We start from the raw sequence: 26,934 nt of genomic DNA, 5'->3' as shown, positions 1-26,934 counted from the left end.
ACAGCCTGAACCAGCACCTGGTGCTGGGCAGAGTAAGGCACTGATGTCTCCCTGAGCTGGGCCCTGCCTGGCAGGAGGCTCAAAGGACAAAGCTGGAATTATCCCTGCAATAACAAAAATTGAAAATGCTGCCTAAAAACTGTGGCTCACTTGCTCCAGCAAGGCTACTGCCACACTGCTGTGACAAGGGACAGCAGGACACTCCTGCTCAGGCTGTCCCTGAACACACCTGGAGATGGCACAACCTGGCCCACCCCATGCACCCACCCTGCAGCTCCTCGAGCCCTGAGCCCTGCACCCTCAGGTTATCTCCACACAAAACTCAGTGCATGTGAAATGCTGCTCTTCACCTCCTGAGACACACACAAGCTCCAGAAAACAGACACTGATACTTCACAGCGACCCAAAGGAATTCTTAGCAGAAATAATTCCAGTTTTATTGTGAAATGTTATGATGTGAGGAAGGTTTTCTTAAAAATAATTTGGTTTTTTGCCATCCTCTTTTACTGGCTGCATGTTCTTCACCAGCATAGTGGAAAGAATCCAGCAGTAACACCTAGAAAGATCTACCTGCCCTTTTCATCCCTGTGATCTCCAAAATCTCCATACAGAAACTCAAGTGATATTAGCAATAACTGTTAATAGATCTTGGACCAAGATTCCACAGTGCTGTTGATTCCTCCCTACAGGGACACAGTGGGACCAAACAGACCTCACAGGTTTTAATTTGCAGATTGTGTTGTCCCTGCAACAAGAGAGGGATTCCAACTGATAGAGCAGCAGCAAGAGCAAAACTCAAGGCACGTTTGTATAAACAGAAACTCTTTTTTTCCTATAAAAACAGGCAATAAAATATACAAAATAAGTAGAATTCTCTCTGTTCAACCAATGTACATCTGCCTTGCTCTTCCCTGAGGCAGCAGTGGAGCACTAGCAAGAACCACTGGTACCACATTTGCAACATTCAGTTTTGCTATGAAATAAATCAGACATATTAGTGCAAAGGGAAAAGAAGTCTGTCTTTTGGATTTTGGGGTTGGGTTGTTGGGTTTTGTTTTTGCTTTACTCTGGTTCTTCATAAAAAAATTACATCTCTAAGACATTAGCATTTACACAAAAAACCAAGAGGCTATATATTTGCCAAATATCTTAAAATAATTCTGTATACTGTACAAATATACACTGTTAAACATTTACAACCTCAGCTTCCTAGATGACTAAGCCCACTGCTCCTCCAAGCAATGCAGCTACCCAACTTCTCTTTTCAAAACCTCAAAGGTACCATCTGTCAGGTATTGAATCCCTTCACAGTTAGGGACAGGATGGGAAAGAGATCCTCTGATAGTAGTGGTATCAACAGATGGGAGTTCCAGCTGTGCTAAATAATTTAAAATACAGTCCTTGCTAGACAGAAATCTGGGAATAGATTTTCAGTAATGAGCCGATAGTGAAGTCAGTGAAAGAACTTTCTTCTCTTGGCAGAGCTTGATTCTGTGTTCTCTGGTGATTCCTGGGATGGTCTCCTTGACAAACCATGAGAGTCTTTGTTCCACTCACTGCCACTGCTCTGACTTCCCTCCCTGGGGGCTCTGGAACCGCTTTTGGACACGGCTGCTCTCCGGTCACCCTCGTGCTGGGCTGAGGGAGGGGCTGGGGGCAGCACACTGCCCTGTCCTGCTGTCTGCTGGGCCTTCCTGGCATTTTCTGTTCTGCAAACCTGATCCCTGGCAGCTGAGGACACATGCAGGCCTTGCTGTGCTGCTGATCCTGGTGTGCTCGGGGCTGACCGAGGGCTGTTCAAGGGCTGCTCCTTCCCTTTGGCTTCAGCTCGACTGGCCAGGCTGGCCAGCCTGGGGTCCCGGGGCTTCTCTGGAACGGCACCAAGTGCTGCAGCCCCTGAGGGTGCAGGGGCACTGCTGCTCCTCTTGGAATCTGCAGATGGGGTCCCTGAGGGTACAGAGGCACTGCCTGTGTATCTATTATGAGCCCCATGGTGGCCTTCAGCTGGAGCCCAAGCACACTAAAGCATGGGTGGGACTGGATCATGGAGCCCCAAGGGTGCAGGACTGCTCCTCCTGGAGTCTGCAGCTGGAGCCCCCAAGGGTGCAGGGGCACTGCTCCTCCTGGAGTCTGCAGCTGGAGCCCCCATGGGTGCAGGGGCACTGCTCCTCCTGGAGTCTGCAGCTGGAGCCCCCAAGGGTGCAGGGGCACTGCTCCTCCTGGAGTCTGCAGCTGGAGCCCCCAAGGGTGCAGGGGCACTGCCCCTGTTGGAATCTGCAGCTGCAGCCCCCAAGGGTGCAGGAGCACTGCCCCTGTTGGAATCTGCAGCTGCAGTCCCTGCAGGCTGTGTGGGCCCTCGGCTTCCTTGGGGCACAGCATGGCCAGGGCCAGCAGCAAGTTCCCGTGGGCTGTTCCCAGAATTTCCAGGCTCGCTCCTCTTGCCACTGGAAGAAGCAGCCTGCACCACAGGAGATGTCATTGTCCCTCCTTTGGGTGGGGGCTGTGCTGGTGGCCTGAGCTTCAAAATCCTGAGAGCTTCTTTCTTGTAATTTTTTTCTGTTGCCCTAATAATGGCACCTCTTTTCTGAGCATCCTGAATCAAGTGATTCCAGTTTTCATCTCCCTTTAAAAAGAAACAAAAAAACCCTGTTACCAGCAAGAAATCAACACAAATGGACAGAGGTGTCAGAGGATGTATAACCTCTTTAATCAAGGTACCTGACACAACTGTCATGGAAACCAATGCTATGTTCCTTCTGGAATGGAAGAATCTTATGTTTCAGGTGCAAAACAGCAACAGACACTCTGGCTGCTGTAACACAGGGAAGGCACTTTGAGCCATCAGAATTTCCAAAAATGACAAATTTCTCAATTTCTCAATTTCCAGGGGTTCCCCTCGGAGGCGCGGGGCTTTAGCGCCCCCTAGTGGCGAACTAACACAACCCCCTCCCGCCCTCGGGAAAGCACAAAACCCAGAGACCCTGCAGGACACAAAATTCACTTTCTTGCACAAACTGGAGTAGTCTGAGGGTGCTGCTCGGTCCCCCAGCCCAGGGGTGGCTCACAGAGCCCTCTCCATCCCCACTGCACCTACCATGAGCGTCTGCAGCCGGCCCAGGATGAAGAGGCTGAACCGGGCTCGGGTGATGGTGACATTCAGGCGCTGGAGGCTCGCCAGAAACCTGAGTGACAAGACAAAAACTAAGCTCCTCAACTGCTTGTTCCACAAGAAGGTTTAAAGGGTTAGGAGAAAAAGGACATAAAATGAAATGTCACTGAAATTAACAGCAGCAGTTCCTGCCCAGACCCCGAGGCAGCAGCCCTGCCTTACGTGAAAGGCTGAGCATAAATTGTGTTTTCTTTCTTTCACCACTGAGTCCTTGCAGGGAATTCCAGTTCTTTCCAGCTCTTGTCAGTGCTGCTTCCTTTCTTAGAGCAAATCCCCTCTTAATGCCAGCCCCTGCTCCTTAAACGTTCCTCAAAGTACTGAGGACATCAACCTCACTTCACCTATCAAGACTTTAAGCTTCTTTTTGACTCGAACTGAAATAGATTAATAATATTTGGCAGTATTAATGGGAAAACACCCTACTGAAATACTGAACACTGCACATGAATATTTTATTTTAAAGGTGACCTGCACTGGAAGCACATCAAGGCAGACTTTTGCTTTGTCATGCTTCAAGAGGGGAGAGTATATCCTTGCAGAAATCTAGTTTTGCACTAGGAAAATTGCCTAGCTTGGTTTTCAGGGATCACAATCCAAGTTACTGAAATCTAAACAAATGCTAAGTGTATTCTTAAAAGTTGATTTCTGTTAGCATTCATTTATCAGGACTCAAGAAAAGGTTTGTGAGACTAATACCAACTATTTCTTCTCTAATGAAAAAGCTTCCACACAGCTTATTCTTTACTAACAAAATCCACAATTCAAAAGTCCAACCTAATTTAACCAGGTTCACTATCAATGCCTGACTCTGTAGTCACTGAGACCTCATCTGCAGCAAATTCACAACCCTGCAGTGAAGACTGCAAAAACCATAGAGTCACCTCAGAAAATTTGGACAGAGCAGGAAATAGGAGAAGCAGAAGCTGACAGCAGAGTGGATCCAGCAGCACAGATAGAGTTCTCTAGGTCTTGAGAAATGAAAAAGGGGAGACCTTGAAAGTCTACTAAATATTCCTGACAGCTTTTACAACTGAAAGACAAGAAGGTTATTTTTCCCAGGAAGGAGGGGGAAAAAATCCATTGTCATCCCTTGGAGTTTTCTTCTCCCAGTTACTTTCAGAGTAAATTTAATGCTGGACTAGCAAACCTGGAGAACAAAATCCTTCATCAGGCTACAAGATCATAGGTAAGGGTGTGGCAAATATCCCATCACACCTTGCCAAGGGCACCTGACCCTGAAACAGATATGTCCAAGCCAACAGCATGTACAGCTGCTAAGGCACTGCACTGGCACAGCTTGAATATACAAACCTTTATATATTAATGTATGAACACAGTAAGCTGGAAAGTTCCTGCTGAAAGAGCAGGCAGAGGTTAAATCTCGTGTCAGCCAAAAGAACTGGCAGGTTCCAGCTGCCTTCCATTCCCAAACTCAATCAATCAGATTAAGAAGTCTTCAAAAGGTATTATTTGTTGTTTACCATAAGATTTGGATTCCTTCTCTTCCTAAAGTGAATCAGCACAATTAAAAGCCATTTTTCTTGCAGAGAATGAGTATCAGAGAAACATAAGCAGCTTAGTGAAACTTGTGTGCAGAAAGAAAGATTTTTATGTGACCAGATTTTTGCTAGTTTAACTTAGAATGCAGGGAACTCTCTCTGAGAAGGCATATTTCATATTTTCACTACCATTTTTTAAACTAAAATGATCCACAAGTTACAGAACTCAGCAACTGCTCTAAGTGCTCTGGGGGTAAACAGCACACTCAGTTTAGTTCCTTCTGTTTCAGACAGAAAAACCCATAAAATTAAGAAATCTGCAATTCTGAGTTAAGACTTGCTGCTAATCTGCCCCATTTTAGAAGGCAAGCACAAATCCCAGATCCAAGTCTGCTACACTACATTCCAAGTGACATGCACAACCAACTAACAAGAATTTTACAGACATTAGCAGGAAAGTAGGTTTCGTTTTGAGAACAGCATGCAGGAAGTTACAAGGTGTATCAAGAGCCACAAGAACAATAACTGCTGCAGTAATAATGCAAAGAGCCAAGATCCCAAGGCCAACCCTGCCAAATCCAGGCAGTGGCAGGATAAGGGAGCTGTGCAAAGGGATCAGCACATAATACAGAGCACACCACCAGCACTTCCCTGTCCCCCTTGCTCAGACATCTCAGATCTCCAATTCCTGCCCTGAGATACCCTTTATTCACTGCCTGGTAGAAGTGACTTGTTCTCTGTAACTTTCTAACCAGTCCTATTAAAAATATGATTTTCTCTGCAGTGTCCCTGGAAATAGGACTGGAAATCCCTGCAGCCACATACCCAATGGATCCTTTGAAGCTGTTTGCCTGCACATGTGGTGGAGTGGAGTCCTCGGAGCTGTTTGCCCTCACACAGGACACGATGATGCAATCCTTCTCCCGGCCCTGGAACGCATCCACCGTGTCCACTTCTCCTGGGCTGGGGAGGAAACACAACTGAGCAGCTTGGTCATTCTCACTTGGGTTTTTAAACAACACACTGATGCTAACAGCCTAAACACTATCCTTAATGCTCACATGTGAAACCACCAGGTTAAGTTTCTCCTTCAGTATATGAGCCTACAGCTGAATTTACTTTTCTGAGATCAGCATCATTCTGAAAATTTGTTTGGGTCCACACAGCATGGAATTTTAAGTTTTTTTTATTCTGAACTATAATCAAAGCATGTGGGCAATAACTAAGAATGGCACAAAGAGACCACACCTGTTTTAAGCAAAAGGGTTACGCATCCCCTTTAAAGGCACAACCAAGTGCAAATTCTAGCAGTACAGAAAGAAGTTGGAGACTTTCTACCATTATTTAAGAGGATAAACAAAGGATTAATATGCATGAGCCAAGATCCACTTGAAAGCTCGTGGTTTCTTTACCTGTTATTCTTAAACACACTGTCCAGTTGTTCCTGGATTTTCTTTTTCTGTGCACTGTAAGGGGTAATTATTCCAATGCGACGAAGGCCCAGATCCTTCCTTTTTTCTTTAATTGTTCTAATTAACTCCATCACCAGCTTCACTTCCCGAGGATTGCTGTAAGAGCTGCACAGGACAAAATGGGAACATTACAAGAACACCTTTGAGAGATCTTTCCACTTCAATGCTTTGGCCAGTTTGTTGGGGAATTTTGAGTCACAGCCCCTGTTTTGAACTTTTACAGCTTTTTTCACACAGAGGATCAAAGAACTTGGCAAGCAGACCCTGAGGAGGGGCTACCAAGCCTGGGAGGTGCAGGCAGTGAAAAGTTGCACTTCCACATTCTCTCAGCACCTCCAGCTGTGCTCTCCTTACAGAACTGGTAAGGGGAGGACTGAGCCTGCCACCTCCTGGCATCTCCTCAGTGTGCACCTGGGAAAGGGAAGTCATTGATAAAATCAGAAATTCAAACTCTTACTAAAGTTAACAGAGACTGCAGGCATTTCCTGGCATCTAACAGTGAGTCAAACCAGGATTAAAACCAGTTTCAGATTTAAGAAAACCTCTGTTTTTTGCGAAATTAAATCTTATCAGCTGGAAAATGCAGTTCTAGCTACTTGATGCATATTGGAACAACAAAGGAGAGAACACAGCTCTTCTGTAAGCAATCAATTCTCAGAAAACCTAAACTATGGCTGAATTAGAATGCAGGACTTACTCATTGTCTCGCTCCTCACGACCATCAGCTACATCAAAAATCAGGTAGGGCTGGAATGGCCATTCTGAAGAACATCTGTTCTCCTCTATTGCCCTGGAAATAATATTTTTATCACTAGGCAACCATACAACTAAGAAATTCTAAGAACTTATACTCCATTTATTTACATCATGGTTATCAAACATAAGCAGCTCTCCAGGAAGAGAGGAGCTGGCCTAAAGTATCCCCAGAGGAAGTTCAGATTAGATATAAGGAATTTTTTTTCACAGAAAGGGCTGTAAAGCATTGGAACAGACTGTCCAGGACATGAGAATCACTATTCCTGGAAGTGTTCAAATGTCACATGGATTTGGCAGTGAGGACTTGATTTAATGGTGGAAATGGTTGACACGTGAGCCTCATGGCACTAAAAGTCTTTTCCAACCTCAACCACTTAATGATTGTAACTTTCAGCTCTTTACCTCCCAGAATCCTTAACTTTTCCTGCCACCCAAATAGATTGAGGCCTAAAATGAATTCTCAGCACTCTGTATGCATAATTTTAAGGGATCTTACCTCACCTATCACACCCAGCACTAACAGAGATGGAATACACATTTTCTCCCATTAACCATCTTTCCCCCTCCCACAACCTCAAGCATTTTTAGACTCACAAGAACACCCTGACAGAAAAAAAAAATTGCTTTGAAATACCCTCTGCTCAGAAAGGAGAATAGAGAGCTACTCACTTGGCAGTTTTTAGAGTCCTGCCATACACATATTTGGATGGGAAGAGGCAGATGTCTGGGTGCATCCTGTACTGCACTGTCAGCTGCACCACAGGCAGGCTGTGCAGCATGTTCCTCTGCACTTGCTCCTCCAGGTGCTTCTGCAGACGGGCCATCAGAGACTGGTCATAGCCATACTGCTGAGCTTTCTGCCACAGGGAGAACAGGAGACTTCATTTGGGATCTCATTCCTCACCACTCAGAGTGTTTTGGTGAATTTGAAAGTCAATTTGGTGTTTTAAACTTCTAAATCGCTGACAAAATGACAACAACTCGTGCTTCAGTTTGCTACATGTGTTGGTATTACTTCAGTAAAGGCGACCTGCACAAATCTGAATTTTCATGTCTAGTCTTTAACAAGACAACTTCTTGTCACTCACAACATTCTTCAACCATAATGAAAAGCAAAACTTTCCAGGTGGGATCTTGCTAAATAAACACACAACCTCTAGACAATTTATCCCTCTAAAGAAGGCAGCCTGGCTTTCCTCCTTTCTTTACCAGGTGTTTAACACAGCCCTTGCTGCTGGAGACAAGGATGTGCTCCTATATATTCATCCTTAAACAGCTGTAGGGTCAGCAAGTCCCCATACAAGCAAGTCTTCATCCTACTTAAGGAATAGGGTAGTGACTGAAGCTCCCAAAATGAGAAAACAGAGCCTGCCACAACCCAATATCCCTCACAAACCAAGTGCCCAGCCTAAAGTTTGTATTGCCCCATTGAAATCTTTCCCCCCTTCTTTAAATATTTTCCAGAGATACTGCTCTTTAACCATATCCATTCTATGGCAAGAAAAAAGCAAAGAGCTTGAACACTTACTACTGATTTGACAGTAGGAGGGAGCTGTTTGGGATCTCCAACCAGGACAAGTTTATTACAGCGATGGATCAGTGGAATCAGTGTTTCCACCTCACAGGACTGCCCTGCCTTTTGGATATGCAAACAGGACAAAAGAAGTTGTAAGCAAAGCAGGGAAATACATTAAATTTCTTGTAACACAACCAGAATAACTTAAATGCTTTAAGTCTTCTAAAAAAAATATTTAAAAAGAGGAAAAAGAAGGATTTTTCTCTAGTAAAAAACCACGAACAGATTTATTTTATTATTATATATGCAAAGCTCTCCAAACAGATATAAATATAACCAAACCATCTGGAAATCTCTAAAGCAAAAAACCATGGCTGAAGCGTGGTTCTATATAAAAGCTGTCTGCCATTACAGCACCAAACAAGTCAGGAAAAGAATCAATTACAAGTTATTCTTTCTCCTCCTCATGGTTCTACTGGCGACAGGGCAGGCAACAAACAAATACTGCAGGAGCAGCCAAAGAGCCCCAGGCTGGCCAAGCAGAGCACAGGGCAGAGGTGTGGAGGTGGCAGGGGCTGCAGTGGCCCACACTGCACTGACCTCATCCACGATGACACAGCTGAAGCGATCAAGGCCCTGCCGGGAGAAGGCCGATTCCAGCAGGCTCCCCCCGCTGGTGCTCAGCGTGCAGCAGATGATGTCAGACTCCAGGATAATGTCTGCCTGCACTTTCTGGGAGTGCACCCGAACCTTCAAGCACAACAGGACACCCTGGTTAAAATTCAGCCTTAACTGCAACAGTGAATGTTCCTGTTTGGGTTTTTTCCCGATACGCAGCCAGAGCACACCCAGATTTCACAGCTGCCTGTCACAACTTACTCACCTTATGGCCTTGATCCATTTACCCACTACTTTATAAATGCTCCCAGCTAAATCAAAACCAAATTTCACCACAATTAAAGGACACCAGGTAAAAAAATACATCAGCTGAAGTTTATTACAGATAAATTCTCCTACCTCCTTTAGCTGAGAAGCGAGTTGTTGTCTCTCCTTTGCAAGTTTGCCAATTTCATCATTTAACATTTGACTCTAGATGGGGGAAAAATTAAAGAGGAACCACCTTTAGCACCACCCATTTCCCTCATATACCTTTTTCCCTCTCATGCCCTAATTAATTTCCTAAACATATAGACTTGATCAGGCTGCCTTTTAGTCTCAAATGTGTCTGAAGAAGCCAATCAGTTTCTTGGAAAGCTGTCCCCATATTTAGGCACTGCAACACACAACACCACATCTTACATATCTGTGCAACTGAGAAATGGTTTATCACCAGAAATCTCTCACTTGGCATAAATGCCAGATTCTTAAGACAAAAAAAAAAAAGGAAAACTTCAAGTGCAACACATACTCCAAAATCTCAGATCATGAGGTATCTTCCTGTATTTTCAGTGAAACAAAACCAGAGCTTCAAACATATAATCAATTTAAACCATTAAGATTTATAAATATGGTTACATTAAAATCTAACTAGTGACAGAACCAAGTGAAGGCTACTGAATGATAGAGCAACAAGTGGCATGATCAACCAGTGGGAAATACTGGCATAAATAAACAAAAAAATTCCTGATGTAAAGTTCTCCACTCCCTCTCATGGTGCTACCAACTTCTCCATTGGTTGAAAAAGTAGGTGAAGAGACAGTGACACCAAAAACCAGAGCTGTATTTGTGTTATGAACACAAAACCACAAAGAGGATTAAAAATTGTCTTGCTACCTCTCTCTTCTCACATCTGTGCATGGCGCGCTCTCGAGAGAGCATGTCCAGCTTCTGATCCAGAGCTTCCTTCTTCTTCTGAATGTCCTGGTCACAGTCACCTGGCTTTCGTTCTGTAATAAACCAAAGGAGGAACAGAAAAGCTGTTACAGTAACTGCAAATTGGACAAATGCATTTTTTGCTGTGTTTTCCCATTTTCTATTCAAGTTTTATCTTGTACAATGATGACAATGAGAATTGCTTCCAATTGTACCTCTCAAATGCTGCATTGCTTCAAAAATGACGGCTTTAACATGTATGCAATGTAATTTCTTTAAGAAAAAGGTCACTTTGCTAATTTTTTTCCTTTTCCTTAGATCTTGGCTCATACATAAACTGCCACTTCCCCACTAGGACTGAGAAAAAACAATGTTTTATGAAATACTATTTTAGAAAAATCTTCCTTCTTACAGGACACATAATTCCATGTGGAAAACATCACTAAGCTCTTAGAGGAGAATGAAGAAAAAAGTCTGATTTCCATGTTACTTACTCATTCTGTGTTCAACTTGCTTATCCAGGCTGAATCCCCGCACTTCATTGTTGATTGATTTTTCAGGACCAAGTCGCACTAATTTGATATCACCACAATTTCCTGTTTACAAAATCAGAGTCAAAATACTCTTAAATTACTCCAACTGTCTCTATGCTTTGCTATGACAATTTTAAAAAATATAAAACATCATGGATATCAAACAAGGCTTTTCTAATTATCTGGAATTTTCAACACTTGACTTGTACTTAAATGCAGCTACAAAAAATTCAGTTATTCCAAACCCTATTAAAGATGTTGCTCATATTTTAGTTGTGGCTAACATTAAGAATGTTATTTTGAATTAATGAAACTACCTCTTATTCTCAGGTTTATCTAAAACTTCCAGAATTCCTAACTTGGACAATGCTGAGTCCCATCAAGTAATGCAACTGGTAAGTCAATACCAAAATAACATTTGGTTACAATGCAGATTGTTTTTCCCCTTGACACAAACTAGATGTCTTTAACAGAATTCATCTACTTTGTGTTAGTCACAAACTGGGAGGAGGAAAAATGAGAAGCTTAGACATATCAAAATTTTCACCAGTCTGTTTCCCATGACCCACAAAGTCCAATTTTATTCAAAATAAAGGCAAGGGACTTGTGTTCAAATCCCCAAAGAGTATGAACTTAAATGAACAGTATGAGGAAAGGGTTCATGTCTATACAAAACAAAGTGTAACTTATTTAAAAAAACCTCACAAAACACCTTTCAGAAAAGCACATTAAAGTTAACAATGTAAGAGGATGTAGCAGTCATGTTCTGCAAGAGGAAGAAGCTGCTCAGAGGAGCGTGCAAGTACAGTACACGATCAACTGCTTCAGTTCCACCTCCAGGTTTTGCCCATTTAACATTAAAACAATTTAAAAACAAACCATACCCAAAGGCTCCTGCTTGTTTTGGCATTTCTCCTTAAATGCAATGATGATCTTTTTCATGAGTTCATCAACAGCAGCATTTGATGGTGCACACACTAGAAAACGGTTTGGCTTAATCTTGGAATTTTTTTTCCGAGCTGTTTTCTCATTCCTAGTGTTCTGTAGATTAATTAACAACAAACAAGTTCCTTAGACTGTTTTCACCTGAGATTGAGAAGCCAGACTGTACATTCATCTGAAGCGAACCCCAGCACATGACCATGATCACTTACTTCTCTCAAAACACGGGACAGGAGTCCTACAATAGTTTTTGATTTCCCTGTCCCAGGTGGTCCATGGATAAGGCAGATCTTGGGAAGTCCAGGGTGCTGCTTTACCATGGCATAAGCTGTCTCAATGGCTCTCTTCTGATCTTCATTGTATTCATTCATATATGAAACCTGAAGGAATAGAGCAAAAAATAATGAATTTGTGTTGATCACACTTTCCACATCAATTTTCTATACTTTCAGAATGTCCTTACCTCTCTAGCTAGAACTCAAAAGCTGGAAGGGCAGGGAAGCTTTTGATTCTAGGTTTGCTCTAGACACACACCCAATCCTCACTTGAACTGTAACAAAGGTTTTGTTCACTCCCCACACCTTTATTTCACAATACCTTTTCCATCCTGTGCTTTATTTCCTGAAAATTCCCCAGTAAGGGAAAACTGAAAGCAGTTGGAAGCTCACTATAACAACAGAGCACAAACACCTGAGCTCGTCTCCTCCACTCCAGCAGGCAACTCGGAGGAGGGGAGTGTCTCGGTGCTTTTGAAACACGGCTATTTTCTCTTAGTCAACTCAAAAACCAAACCTGCAAAACTCATGAGGCTCAAAAGCTTTTTCTGTTAACCCTGGCACTCCCAGCTGTACAACTTACAGCACTCCCTGAGGCAACAGGCAGATCTCTGGGACAGAAGTCATTGTAACTTGGATTTATGATGGGTCTAACCAGGGGGCTCCTGCTCAGCAGCAGGAGACCTTTGAATTTTCTGTGTGTGGTCACCAGGGAGCCAACCACCACACACTTCACTTGCTTATGGATGAAGAATGACAAATTGCCTTGGGTTTGTACAGTAAGACGACAGGCAGTTTGCTGCTCTTTTTGTCCTGTTAAAGAAGAATAAAAAAACAAGTTGTTAATTCAAAAACTATCCAAATCATTAACTGAAAGATACTCCAGTAAGTTATTCAATGAATTCACCAGAAAAAGATGCTGTCTTCTGCTAGGGAACCAACAATGAATTCTTTCAAAATCCCAACACTTCCTTACCCCACCAAAAAAAACAAAAAAACAAATAAAAAGCCAGTGCTCTGTACAACTACTCCGATCCCTGCTTTAAAAAGGCAGGTTCTGGGTACTTGGAAATTCTGGTAACTCAGAGTTTCAATTCCCAAAGACAGTGACAATTTTAGATTGAGAGATCACAGAAGTTCATGGCACTTCCTATCTCCTGGCAATACCATCCTAAGAGGCGTGCAGGGCATTTACTCATTGTTTTTACATGAAGTTCTAGAAAAATGATGGACAGCAGGGCTGCAGCTTCAGTTTCTGATTTTTACAAAGCTTCTAGCATGGAACAGACCTGCTACAGAGGAAAAACAATTCCATTTCCCCTGAGGCCCGTGGTACATTACAATTACCAACAGCCAGCTATGAAGAAGCATTTTATGGCACCAAGAAGGACCCCACTTTTATTTTTAGCCCTGCTACTCACTATTTGCAGAGACAGATGCACGAGCAAAACATGTCACAAGGCCAACATGATTCACTGTGTGGTACTCCGTACGACTTTCTTCCCCAAAAGTGTCCTTCTCCTTGTGGACCTTCAAAAGGATTAAGTCATCCTCCTTCGGGTGAAGCTGCCTTGCCAAATCGCTCTCTCGTAGATGAGCTATCCAAAAGACAAATTAAAATCACAAGGTTGAAAAGAAAATGGTTACATTTTCTACATGACTGCAGAAGTACTGTTAACTTTTTGAAGTTGTTAAAGACTATAGCAGAAGATTATTGTGAAAATTTTAACTCCATCCTGCACTCTTAAGCCTGAGCACAGCACTGTACCAAAACAGAGCAAGTCAAGGACAACTTTATCAAAACAAGCTGAAAAAAAAAATCCTAGATGAGAGAGATGGAAGGCACAAACTCCCTGTAAAATACACGGCTCTCTTACAGGCATTCTGTAGAATAGCAAATCGGAATCCTTTCTATATTTAAAGCAAACAAAAAACTCTGCCTCTAACTACCAGCTCATTATAATGCATCATCTACTTGAAAATCAGATTAAAAAAAAACAACCCTCACCTGTAAAATGTGCTGTATTCATGTCAGCAGAAAACTTCTCTAAGTAGAAGTAATAACCTTTCTCTCTTACTTTCTGGTTTTCTACCCATTCTTGTGCCAGCTACATGTTGAAAAGGAAACAATAATACTTTGAAGGGTTTAATGTATCAGAAGAAAAGCTTACCATGACTCAAAGGGCAAATAAATGAAATAAAACTATAAGACTGTCAATTAAATATATCAAGAGTCTTACTCATTTCTTTTCTTTCACATAAGCATATCCATTACATATAAATACACAGGGCAAACAAAAGTTCTTCCTTGCCACTCACCCATTTCATGTACTTTCTTAAACTCCTTCACAACTACTCTGAGTCTTCCCTGATTGCATTTTCACCTTAAAATATCAGTATTAACCTGGCATTGGCTTTATTTTCTACCTTATTTCTATAGAAGAAGTGATGCAATGACTGAACTTGAAAGCATTCAGACATTAATTGAAGGAACACTGTTTTGTCACTAAGTATAAACCAATAAAGACTATTAAGCTTAAATAAATAAAAATACTTCCTAGATTAACCTTCCCTCTCATGCAAGTTCTCAACAGAAACTAGAACCAGGTTTTCATCCTCTGTCATTGAAAGACTTCAGTTTCTTAAAGACTTCTGTTCTGAGCTTTATACACTATAGAGAGAGGAACCACATTCTTTGTCTCTCCTCTTATTGTGGACATGCACCAGGAAAAAAGAAACACTTCACTGATTTGAGTAACTCTGATCATCCCCAGTCTTAAACGTAGCTGTTTGGATTATCTACCCCAAATTGTTCCTCTATTCTGATCTCTATCTGAATGTTTTCAAAGGTAAATAGAGGACATAAACCAGGTTTTAATCTCTTGGTAAAATTTCTCAGTGTTGATGAAACCAAACCAAAAAGCAGAAAGCTACTTACTGTTTCAAAGGCGTTGAGCATCATCAAGGGAAAAAATGTGTCAAAATACTCATTGTAGCCCTGAAAATGGGGAGGAACAGCAGCTACTATGGTCTGCAGAAGATGATTTGGAGTTCCAAAGTAGATGAAGTTTTCAAACATTTCATAAGTCCATTTTAGGACTTGGTTAACAAAAATGCTGTAATCGCGCTGCTGGCCAAGAAAAGAGGAGGAGGTTTCTCGGCCAGGCCTTCTGGTAATATTTGAAGCATTGTCATAGTGTTTATTTTGTGACTGGAGAACATTACTAGAACTAAGGGGTTGGAAACTTGGAGATTTGGACGTTGGATTTCCTGCTGGTGCAGGTTTTGGATACAGCGGTGGCCTGACCACCGCCAGTTTGGCTGCGTTCACTTTGCTTTTTGAAGGTGGGGGAAACTTTCTGACGTCTTCCAGATCTTTGCTGAAGGCTGCGTTCCGTGAAGAACTTGCTGAGCTGAAGATTTTGGTAGTGGAAGGCTTTTGTGCTTTAGGTGGTGGGCAAGAAGGCTTGGCAAACACATGATCTGCCCCTGCGCTGGTGGCTGCGTGTTTACTGCAGTACTCTCCAGGTTTTTCCACCTGTTCCATACAATCTTTGTCCTCACATTTCGCAACAGCTGAGAGTTCATTCTGCTGAAGGCTTTCATCAACATCCATTTCCTCTGGGCTCTTACTACCTATAGCAGCATCTTGAACACTTTCCTCTTGAGAACATAACTCCATATCCACAGGATCTAACTGAGTTAAAAACAGATTATCGTCACCTTCGTCACTGCTTTCATCTGATTTACACCCATTTTGCTTTGAAGTTTTCATCTCACACTCAGGCAGGACAGTGCAACCTTTTCCCGAAGACTCATCTTTATCACCTTCAAGTACAGCGGAAGAGAGACTTGAATCCATAGGGACAGGAGGAACCACGACACTGTTACCCTCCCATTTGGCGTTCCAGTCTGAAGAACGAGGCATTTTAGAGGAATTTGCCACCTCCTCCACAGAGAGGCTCTCAAATTTTCTCTCACTGGCAGAAGGACAAGCAGCCTCTTCTCTTTTTTTCTCCCTTTGGTTTTCAACAGATTCTTTAATAGCTGCCAGTTCAAAACTTTGAGGCTTTTGTTCCACAGGTTTTGCAGACGTTTTGGTAACTTTGTTTCTACTCTCCAAACTTCCTGCAAATTTTTTCACGCTTCTTTTGGGCCTTAGATACTGTCGGTCTTGGCAGGCCAGCAGTTTTTTATTACCTATCACAGACAAACGCTGAGCCTCGATCTGTTTGGTTCTCTTTTTCTGTGTGACTCCAATCCTGCCTGCAGCTTTGCCGTGGCTGCGCAGCAGAGCCAGGCTCTCCAGGGAGGGCTGGGACAAGTCGAACGCCTTGCGGGGACCCTTCTTTAGGCCAAGCTTTTCTGCAGTTGATGCTGGAGCAGGGCTCTGCCGGACCTTCCTTGGAGGAACCACAGCAGGCATCGACCTGCCAGGCTGAGAACGTTCTGTTGTGCTTTGGAGTGGTGTTTTATTTTTGGCTGTTTTAACAACGGGAGGTTTTTTAGGACTTCTCTGAACAGCCAGTGCTGATTTACATTTTGCTGTGATCTTCTGTGGGCTTGTGCTCTTCTTCTTCAGGGCCAACTTTGAAGCTAATGAGATGGGAGATGTAGATGCGGTGGGTTCAGGCACTTTTGAGTCCAGGGTGAAGCCTTTAGCAGTATCTTTGTCTGCACATTTCTCCAGTTGACCTTTTGCCTCTTCCTTGCCAACTGATTCTTCCAAGGTTGAATTAGTCGCTTCTTTAGTATCATCAGCTTCTTTCTGATAAGAAGTATCTTCTGTCTGCTTTCCTATTGAGCTTGCTACCACTTCCATGGAGTCATCACTAAAGTAAGGCAGATCATAGCCCCACTCATTTAAGTTATCATTCTGGCAGTCATCTGAATTACTTGTCTCAGGTGCTGGTGAAACACGATCTTGTTTATATTCCTGAGTTGCTTCCACAGCATACGCCTGAGTATCTTGCCAAGCCGAAAAAACCTCATCTTCTGTTTCAAATTCAAAGTACTGAGACTCACAGTCATCCAGTAACAGGGGAGAGCCTGGAGACTTTGGTTCTCTTTTGGGGTCAGTATCAGAAGTGCTGCTGGAAGTTGAAGATGGCTCTGCACACACATTTTCATTCTTGGTTTTTGCTTCCTCCTTCTCAGCCACACCTTTTTCTTCATCAGAAGAGTCTGAAATTACAATGACTTGATTGCTAGGGCGATCTCCACCACTGGGACACTTGGTACTTTGGCCCTCGCTGGAAGATCTTACAGAACCTTTCACTTTCCTTTTAATATCACAAGACACATTGTGGTACACTGAGCTCTCCTGGTTGGATGCAATGGGAAAATTAAGACTTTTGGCATAAGCAGCTAAAGATAATTTACTGAGTTCTCTATCAACCTGGGAGTCTGATAAATCATCATCCTCAGAAACCGTCTTCACAAAATTCTCCTCTTTCTTCCCCACTGAACTGTTTTCCCTCCTGAAATATTCTGAAAACTCAAACAACCTGTCACTTGATTCATGCTTCACTGACAGTGGCCTGATCACATCCCTCTTGTTTTCAGAGCTAAATGGAAAATAACCACACGCTGAAATTTTATCCCTACAAAAGGTCTCTGAAAATTGATTTTTGCAGTCGTATTTATCCAAATCATTTAAATTAGGCTGCTCCTGGTTTGAAGTTTGCACGGTAGTGCTCCTCTTAAAGAAAGACAGTATCGATGGACCTGATTTTTCTTCTGTTGATACTTTTTTCAGCGAGGTGTCATCACGCCCTAAAAGCAAAGTACTGTCATCTTCCTTCCCTTGCAGGCCAGCTTCATTTCTAGAGAAGTTAGAGGAATCCAGTGATGCTTCCTTGGACTCCTGTTTAGTGGGGACCAGTCTGGACTGGAACACACTGTTTGCACTTGTCTCTTGCATACTTTTGCAACTCCTTGAAGATGGAGAATCAAGATGAGTCTGAGCAGACAGACACGGTGGTGTTTTGGATTCTGCTCTGTGTTTCACTTCTAACTCTCTGCCTCTCCTGAAATCTGAATGCTCGGTATTTGAACTGAAGCACTGATCATCCATATTGCACTTCCCTGCCACAAGGTCAGAGCTCCTATTTTCCTGAACTTTCCCACATACTTTTGTTGCCAAAGAGTTCTGTGGGAAGACAAACTCCTGATCTGTGAAGTCATTAGGCTCTTTTTTAATATTCATCAAGAGGCCTTCTGTGGATGTGCAAGATGTTGAGCTTCTGCATGCATCTCGACATTCCTCTTCCCAGGCATTCCTTCTCCTATGGAAAGGGTTCTCTTGACAATCTCTGCCTTCCTTTGACATGACAAATGGTGAACAAAGGTCCCTCCTCTCATGTCCACTCGTCTTGTATCCATCATCACACACATTCCTCTCCTGCTTTGTAGAGACACTCGGCAAAGCTGTTGAGCTTGAACTGCTCCCTCCAGCCAAAGAGGTGCTCAGCGCTTTGCCCTTTATACTTCTTATAACTTGCTTTAAACACATCTGCAGCTCCTGGGTTTCCTGGCTGCTCAGCTGCCAGCCCACAGCTCGATTTCCCCGCAGGAGGAGGTTCAGTTTGTCCAGGTACTGCTTGCAGAGGGCGTGCTGGCCGATCTGGTAGCCCTCCTTGAGCAGGCTGCGGATGAGCTGCACGCAGGCGTGCTGCACCGAGCTGGGCCCCTGCAAGGAGCTCGCGGCCGAGCCCTTGGCAAACAGCCCCGGAGCCCTCTCGCTGCACCGAGTGAAGGCTCTGCTTGGGAGCGTGGCACACCTCACCACTGCCTCCACCCACTCCTGGGAGCTGATCCACAGCAAATGCAGGCACTTCTTGCTTCTGTGCAGCTCAACAATGGACACCAAGATGAGGAGGAAGAACTCGGAGATTTTGTCGCACTCCTGGAATCTTTCGATGAGGATATCTTTGATTTCTGAGCAGAGGTAGTGGATGACCTCTACTATATAGGCTACGCCCAAGTCCTTGAGATCCATGAGGGACTGAACAAAAGGGATGAACCAGAGGAATGTGCTGTGATGGACACGCATGTCTCTGCCAATGTCAGACTGAAGCATGTTAGCCAGGGTCTGCATATCTTCATACATGTTGGGGCAGTACTCTGGGCAAATGGCAGCCTTCCAGCCAGTGTCCTGAAAAATACATCCACCACACAACAGCCTCAGTGATATGCACAGTTTAATACGGCAGCTTTCTTGTAGCCAAGCTTTTTTGCTACTTCCTTTCATATACTTGTGCATTAAACAGTAACAGCTCTTGTACCCCAATGTAAGTAATTAAAAAATGCAAAAAATAAAGAGCACACAGATCTAATTTCCTAAAACATTACCTATGAAATTGATGTGAAGTAGTAGTTCCTTTAAAAATCATTGTGAACTATTCAAAGACATCATGCTGACATAATTTAACTTCAGATAATAAAAAACACATGAAAAGCCTTTAAAAGACACTTCATAAATGCAATACCTTGACATCAAGAGTTCACCACACTTGGAAATGTTTATTCTTGACAACATCATTAAGTGACCCCAGTTCAAAGAAAAGGAATATAAAACACTGGTTTAGTACCTTTTGAGGCTTTTCTGTGTTATAATTATACACAATCTGACTGCAAGACATCATGTCATCACCATAGTCTGAGTCTGGTTCAGCTTTTGTCCTGAAAAGAAACACAGATTACTACAGACTCACACAATTAAAACCCTGAGAAATTCAGGAGAGACGTTGCTTTTCAGATACCAAATGAGTATTAGAACTTGTCAGTGATAAAACACACTGGTGAAAAGGTACCATATAAGTGTAGAGCTTGTTTTATCCAGCTTGCAAGAGCTGGGAAAAGTGACTGTCTCAGGAAGAAGCTTTCTATTGGAGTCATGGATTTGCCTATGTAGAACAAATGCCCAGAATGCCATCTACTGAAAATTCAGAATTCTCACAAATTTACCAAACCTTGAACATGGCAATTTTCATTAACCTTCAGTGCAAGTTGGTAGCAGCACTAAATAAGCACAGAACAGTTAACAGTCTTCCCAATTTAGGAAAAAAAATACTAATGAGTTTAACAGAGACACCAGAGTTACCAAAGAGAAGTGAACATAGATTTTTTTGAAGGAACATCACAATTCTAGGGGATCTACTTAAACTTTTCTTTGCTTGGAGTTGGAAAGATGATATTTTTTTAACTGCCATCGCCCTCCCCCAACACAAATTACAGCAGCACTGACAAGAACTGACCTCATAAAACTACTGCGAATATTTTTGATTTCGTTGTTGTAGCTGACACTGTTGATTATGGTTTGAAAGGCTTGGACAGGATCAATCAGCTGACCCCAAACTTTAGACCCAAGCTGATCCAAAATAACCATGAAACAATGTAGGGCAGGCCAGAAGGGGTCAGTGGAATCATCTGAAACACAACAGGAACAGTGGAGAGGGTTGAAATGCAAAGTCCTGGACGTTCTTAGGCTAAGCGGAAATTGAAAGAGTTGGTTCTCATTGATTTTTCTAAAATATCAATAGAAAAGTATTCTAGTAAGTTGCAACTGTACTTTTTACTGGAAAAAGAATTTAAAAAGTCAAGGTCCCTCATTTGTACAGAGACACTGCTCCTTATGCAGTCTTAAATCAACAGGAGCCTGGATGCCCATTATTAATATTAAATAATACTGATATTTCCCCACTCTGTGAAACTGATTCTTTCACACTGGTTTTTGCAGGAGTGTGCTAAGAAGTGGCACAACTTACACAGTTATTTACACTTTCACTTACACAGCTAATTTATACTTCACAGTTATACTAGAAGCAATTGGTTCTTTCAAGTGTGTTCTTACTCCCCCATGTAAGAAAATATCACGCCCTCAATAAACACGAATTAAATAAAAATCTGCTCATTTAAGAGGCAATCCTGGTCTTGAGGTCACAAGGCCATTCCCAGACTAAGCCAGATTTAGCAAAAGCACCACCATCCCCTCTCCACTCCAGACTTTGGATGTCATCTTTCAGTATTTGTCAGTATTGCCCAAACACTGTACCTTTCAAAAGATAAACAGATCTCAGGTAAAATTACCTCTCATTACACTACTAAAAAATTAACAAGGAATTTGCTAAAGATGAAAAATGAGCTATGAATTGTCTTAATCTCAGCATCAAAACTAGTTACCAGCTGCTTCTTTCTCCATAGTGTGAAGTATAGACTGCATGAAATCATTTTGTTTGTCTGGGCCCAGTAACAGAGAGTCCATAGCTTGTTCTTCCAGCACGGACAGCAACATGCAAATTCCTGCAGAAGAAAAAACAGAAGCAACCTGTCTATGTATTTGAAAAAATACACAGCACTTATGAATTTGTACTGACAAATTTTCAAGCTCTAACTTGAAAGAACTGCTTACAAATGGGAGACTACACAAACTCATTTCTGATCATAAATACTCACCCAGCCAATAGTTCTTGTAGTTGGCTGTATCATACAAATGAGCTGGCAGAAGGATGAGTTTACCCTTTTCAAACATCGAAGAGCTGTAAATATCTGGGTTCTCAAAAAGCCCCAACTCAATAACTCTGAACAAACAAGTCAGCACTTCCTCTAAGTCATAGTAATCATCCCTGTCAACCTTTCCCAAATTCCTTGCTGTGAGGATGGCCCATCGACGAATCTAAGGATTGAAACAAATAGTTTTATGTTAATAAAAAGAACAAAGAAATTCTGTAAGAGGAAGCACTGCTATTACAAATAGGACAAAAGCATTTTTTTACTAATAGAATAATTAAAAATAAGTCTTCAAAATAATCTTAGAAATGGGCTTGCTATATCCACAAGATGATGCTGGTGACAAGGAAGCTAAAATTCAGGGTAATACCTACAAAGAAAATTCTTTGGGATATATGTGCAACAGTTGGTTTGTACTAATTTTATGTTATTTACATGTAACTGACCAAGATATTTTAATGAGAGAACTGCTTACTGTAACAGAGGTCAAGTCTTATTTACAGATAAATGCACCACAAGTTTTCTAAAATCATGCAAGACAGTACTCAATCCCTTCAGTATTAACATGTGCACATAACCAGGATTTAGCAGAACAGAAAAAGGAACTTACCGCCTCATTTGGGTGTACCAAAAAGAGATAAATTCCTGGGTATTTTTCAAACACCTGAAAAGAGTCTTGACTTCGTTCCATTCTGCAGAGCACTTCTACACACAGCTCACCTGAAAGGGTAAGATAGTTATAGTAAGCATTAATTTACAGGCTCACAACAAAAGTGTATTTATATCAAAATAAATTATACATTGTTCCTCTAGTTTAACTACAGTTCATTTTCACCTCCTGCAGTGGAGCACCACCAGTCCCTTCCACAGGGATATGATCAGATACATACTGACTTTCTCATGCAGCAGCAGGTAGGGGTATTTCAGTATCTCCAGCAGGGGCACTCGCAGGTTGTTCTCAAAATTTGGGCCCACATAACCAGATAGAGGTGTTTCCCCATGCTCATCAACCAGAAACAGCTCATCTTCTCCTGTTTCTTCATTCATGGATTTCTCCATGTGGGCAACAAGGCGGGAGGTTTCCAAGTTCCACAGGTCCTGTTCAGTGGGGCAAAACAACAATCAAAGTGTATTTGTGAAAAAAGTGATGAAGGACATTTATTACCACATACAGATAATTAATTACATGTTCAAAACTTGAAATCTCATTTTGAAAAGTTTCTTTCTATTCATGGTCCAAAACAGTAAAGCTTTGAAATGGAATTCAACTACACAAAGCACAAATATCTCACTTCAAAGTGGAGACTATAAAGTCATTTTTAAAAGAACAGCCTTCAAACCAGATGCAATTTCATAATTCTGTTAAATATTCATATTCATTTCAATACTTATTTTAGTCACAAAACTTTGTTCCACTGGCCAATACACAGAAAGACAAGATACAGGAAAAGATCTTATTTAGGAAGATAGGAAAAGCAATTATAAAATCTTGCCTTCTTACAGATTTTACCATTAGTGGAAGGAAAAGAATACAAAAAATGCAAAGAGACTGACTGATTTGCTGGATATTTGTAGGGATTCACCCACTTAACTTACTCATCTTAAGTAACTGCTCCAAACCTCAATTAGACACCAAGTTTAGTCACTGCAGTAAATGGACACAAAAAGGAACTTGCAGTAGGTCCAAACACTTCTCTTATTCCCAGTCTATGGAACTTCCAGACACATGGAATTGCACTCCAGAGCAATCTAGCTGACCAATCTAAAGAGCAACCTTTTAGACTATGATCAATTAGCTAAAAACACATACTTTACATACACAGAAGGGAAATAAGCTAATAATATAAGTTTTATAAAATGCTCTCCTAAAATATAAAATTGTATACTACTAAGGGAGGACTACAAAAGAGGTTTAAATTTTTTGATTAATTGCACAGTCTGGCAAGGTCTGATCTCTGAAATTCAAACATAAGAGAAAACTACAAAGTGAAGTGAAGTGAAAGTGAAGTGAAAGCAAACAAAAACAGGAACAAACCAACAGCTGAAGAGAAACCAGTGGAAAAGAGAAAACACATTAAAGAAATGAGCTGTTAGTCTGGCAGATGTTCTTTGTTTCAGATGACAAACCATCTACAGCATGAAAGAAGTCCAAGCTATGGCATCTAGTCAGCAACTTAAAACTACTAGTTTAGCTTTTGCTAATTTGAATATATGCAAAACAAGAGGATCTCTGCTTTACAATCACCAGTTTGCAACTCCATACGAAAAAAGCAGACAGTTCAAAAGCAACACAATCTACTCCCAAAACCCAATAACACAAAACCCCTCCCCTTACACTGAGGCTTCTTAATTAATCTCTTAACTGATTACCTCATGCAATCTTGGACATTCTTCCCTTGCTTTGTGATATTCAACCACACACTCCAGGCAGTAACAGAGATCATCATTGGAGCCTTCAAAATCTTCCTGGGACAGCCTTTGAGCAGCATAGCGCTTCAGGAACTCGGTGGTGTCAGCACCACTCTGTGTGCACCATCGGCATGTGCTCATTCTGGGGGTGGTGGGGGGGGCACAAAAAACCAGCAATTAAAGCCCAAAGCCTTCAAGTAGCAAAATATTCCCTTTCAGCCACGACAATTTTAAAGTGTGGGGAGCGTCAGGATTTCAGTTACTCTTTAGCAGTTTCCATGCAGACGTTCTTACAACATCCAGGTGCAAGCAATTAAACAGATTAAAGCAATTAAAGGGACATCGCACAAAAAATGCCTGTGGAAGGAACCGCACGCAGTAAAAGTAAAGCACTGTAGTCAAATGTGCAAACTAGGAAAAAAAAGGGTGAAAAATCATTTTATATTAAAAAAAAACTCTCCATGATTTCCAGAAGTACAATGCAAAGCCCTTTCTATTATTTTACTTGCATGATTTCCAGAAGTACAATGCAAAGCTCTTTCTATTATTTTACTTGCATGATTTCCAGAAGTACAATGCAAAGCTCTTTCTATTATTTTACTGGTGTCTCTGGAATCTAGGTCTAGTGGCCCAGAGTTTAATTAGGTTCTTTCCTTAATCTCCTACTAAAATTTATAGGCCAACAAATCCCTGTTGTCACAAGCAAAGGATATTTACGAAGAACTTTCCTGTCTTCGTTATTTTTATAGACAGAGTGCTAAAATTCTCACGACAGATTGCTTTCCTCTAAAAACAAAAATCCTTCACTAAGCAGCAATGGAGTCATCTCAGATCCTGCTAGCCTGAAGAATTCCACAGAACACTGGAACCACAGAATAGTTTGGGTTGGAAAGGACCTCAAGGATCATTTCGTTCCACCCCCTGCCATGGGCAGGGACACCTTCCACTGTCCCTGGCTGCTCCAAGCACCATCCAAGCTTTGGACACTTCCAGGGATCCAGGGGCAACCACAGCTTCTCTGGGCACCCTGTGCCAAGGTCTCAGCACCCTCACAGGGAAAAGCCTTCTCCTAATACTCAATCTAACCCTGCCCTCTGTCAATTTGAATCCACTTCCCCTCGTCCTACCACTACAGCTCCTTTCTAGCTTCCTTGTAAACATCTTCAGATAACGGAAGGCTGCAAAACCACGAACTCTTGAACTAAATACACAAAAAGAAAGGTGGTAACTACTTCTTTTATTCAGCATTGAAAAAGCAGATAAAGCCAAGCCATAAGTTTCCTCATACATACACATATACTGGGAAAACCCAACAATTGTGGCATTTACCTTTGAAAAAAGCAGCTATTTGCTGTGCAGGTGTGCCAGGTCACATGGTGAGAAGGAGAACAGCGCTGCCCTGCAGCCAGGGAAGGGGCTGAGCCCTTCAGCCATACATGTCCTGAGTGCAGAGGGCAGAGCCGTATCCTCAGCAATCCACCCCCTGGTGACCAAGTCCCGGTGGTGTTTCAAAGATCTAGAGCAAAACAGAAATCAAACCACTGAATCACAGAATCAGTCCGGCTGGAAAAGGCCTCTGAGATCACCGAATCCAACCTGTGACCAAACACCACCTTGTATCACCCAGAGCAGAGCACTGAGTGCCACATCCAGCTGAACCTCTAGGGATGGTGACCCTACCACTGCCCTGGGCAGCCCATTCCAATACTCAAATATTTAAGAACTCTTTCAGTGAAGGAATTTCTCCTGATGCCCAGCCTGAATCTCCCCTGCCACTGCCTGAGGCTCTGTCCACTCCTGCCACTCACTAGCTGAGAGAAGAGGCCAACCCTCACCTGACAGAACCTTTTTCCAGGTGGTAATGACTCCACAACCAAAGGTTGTAAAGCAGGCACGTATTTTATTCAGTGCTGGACACAGGGGGAGAGCATCTTCCCAAATCCTGCGTGCCCCAACATTCACAAAACCTCTATTTATTCACAAAAAAATCACGCATATTTTATAACGCCTATACACATTCAGTATCTATCCCCGCCCATTTTCCACATGGTATGGAAATTATCCTTTTTATTGAGTCGGTGGTCTTTAAATGAGTCTGGGGGCCTGACAAGATGAAAGCTCATAGTTGCTAAACTTTCGAACTCAAGTGCTTTTGCATCGAATTTTCTGGCAAGCTCAGCAGTTTTTATCAGGGGCTTCTCTTATTTGCGAGCTCAGCAGAATTTTATAGGTAACAGGTATCCTTCGGAGGGTCCCCTATCTCAGTCCCGTACGAGTAGAATAACAAATACCATATGTTCACACATATATTCCCTAAACTATCCTAAATTCCCTGTTAACCCTTAAATCCCTTGTTTCAGTAGATCAGCAGAAATCAGTTCAGCTCACACTCAAGAACTGCTTTGGTATTTAGGCTAACAGTTGCAGTAATACATTTCACGAAGCGGTAAGTACGATTTGCAAGAGAATCCCTTCTGTCATTCAAATGCGGATGTTTGCCTCGCTTTTCACTCGTAAAAGGCGTAAATATTTACCTATGTCCGTTAAGCGAGGGAATCGCTGCACGGAGCGCGGGCGGGCACCGAGCTGCGAGCAGCACCGTGCCCTGAACGCTCCTACCGACAGCCCGCGCCGCCGCGGAGCCTCGGTACCCGCGCACGGAGCGCCCGAGCACCGAAATCTCTTTCGGTTTCGCATTTGCAGCCGCCGCAGCCGCCCCGGTGCCGGTGCTGGCCCCATCACAACCCCAATCCCAACCCCTGGAGCGCCCCGGCAGCACCACCCGAGCGCCCCCCTCGCCTCGGCCGCCCTGCCCGGTGTCCTCTGCCCCTTCCCGCCAAGCGGGACCCGGCCCGCCCTGAGGCGGCGTGAGGGACCGACACAAAAGGGCGTCCCGGCGGGAGCGCGGGCTCCGCGCCGGCGCGGCACCGGCTCCAAGGCGGTGCGGGGCGAACGGACGGTCCCTGCTGTGCTCATGGCTCGCTCACGCTCACCTCACGCCGCTCCCCTCGGTCGGCCCGGCCCGGCCCGGCCCTCCCGGC

The 26,934-nt window shown here is 42.8% G+C and overlaps 1 protein-coding gene across 2 annotated transcripts; it reads right to left on the bottom strand.

Moving 5' to 3' along the window:
* Nucleotides 1-281: 281 nt before the first annotated feature.
* On the bottom strand, nucleotides 282-26,934 carry SETX (senataxin). Of its 2 annotated transcripts, XM_030961454.1 has the most exons (27): nucleotides 26,887-26,934; nucleotides 25,223-25,409; nucleotides 23,855-24,035; nucleotides 22,375-22,582; nucleotides 22,095-22,204; nucleotides 21,431-21,650; nucleotides 21,158-21,277; nucleotides 20,233-20,404; nucleotides 19,567-19,657; nucleotides 14,913-19,130; nucleotides 13,983-14,082; nucleotides 13,396-13,572; nucleotides 12,558-12,787; nucleotides 11,912-12,079; nucleotides 11,642-11,798; nucleotides 10,719-10,820; nucleotides 10,186-10,298; nucleotides 9,430-9,501; nucleotides 9,013-9,162; nucleotides 8,425-8,532; nucleotides 7,566-7,753; nucleotides 6,838-6,930; nucleotides 6,081-6,245; nucleotides 5,494-5,631; nucleotides 3,095-3,182; nucleotides 2,164-2,623; nucleotides 282-1,932 (listed from the first exon to the last, which is right to left on the bottom strand). In XM_030961454.1, the coding sequence occupies exons 3-27, from the start codon at nucleotides 24,032-24,034 to the stop codon at nucleotides 1,454-1,456; spliced, it is 8,307 nt and encodes a 2,768-aa protein (XP_030817314.1). In that variant the 5' UTR covers nucleotide 24,035; nucleotides 25,223-25,409; nucleotides 26,887-26,934; the 3' UTR covers nucleotides 282-1,453. The 2 variants fall into 2 exon arrangements, with proteins under 2 accessions (XP_030817314.1, XP_030817313.1); XM_030961453.1 differs by lacking the exons at nucleotides 282-1,932; nucleotides 2,164-2,623 and adding an exon at nucleotides 2,733-2,812.

Source organism: Camarhynchus parvulus, chromosome 17, assembly GCF_901933205.1.
Source record: "Camarhynchus parvulus chromosome 17, STF_HiC, whole genome shotgun sequence".
NCBI lineage: Eukaryota > Metazoa > Chordata > Aves > Passeriformes > Thraupidae > Camarhynchus > Camarhynchus parvulus.
Note: the sequence above shows the minus strand (reverse complement) of the source record. Positions and strands in the feature narration are given on the sequence as shown.

What these genes read in the sequence shown, in the direction of transcription:
- SETX (XM_030961454.1), bottom strand. Translation starts at nt 24,034, where the DNA reads ATGAGCACATGCCGATGGTGCACACAGAGTGGTGCTGACACCACCGAG. An exon ending in TGCTCAACGCCTTTGAAACA is followed by an intron (nt 14,083 to 14,912) that starts GTAAGTAGCTTT and finishes TTCAACATGTAG; the next exon opens with CTGGCACAAGAATGGGTAGA. An exon ending in AGCTTCAAAGGATCCATTGG is followed by an intron (nt 3,183 to 5,493) that starts GTATGTGGCTGC and finishes CTTGTCACTCAG; the next exon opens with GTTTCTGGCGAGCCTCCAGC.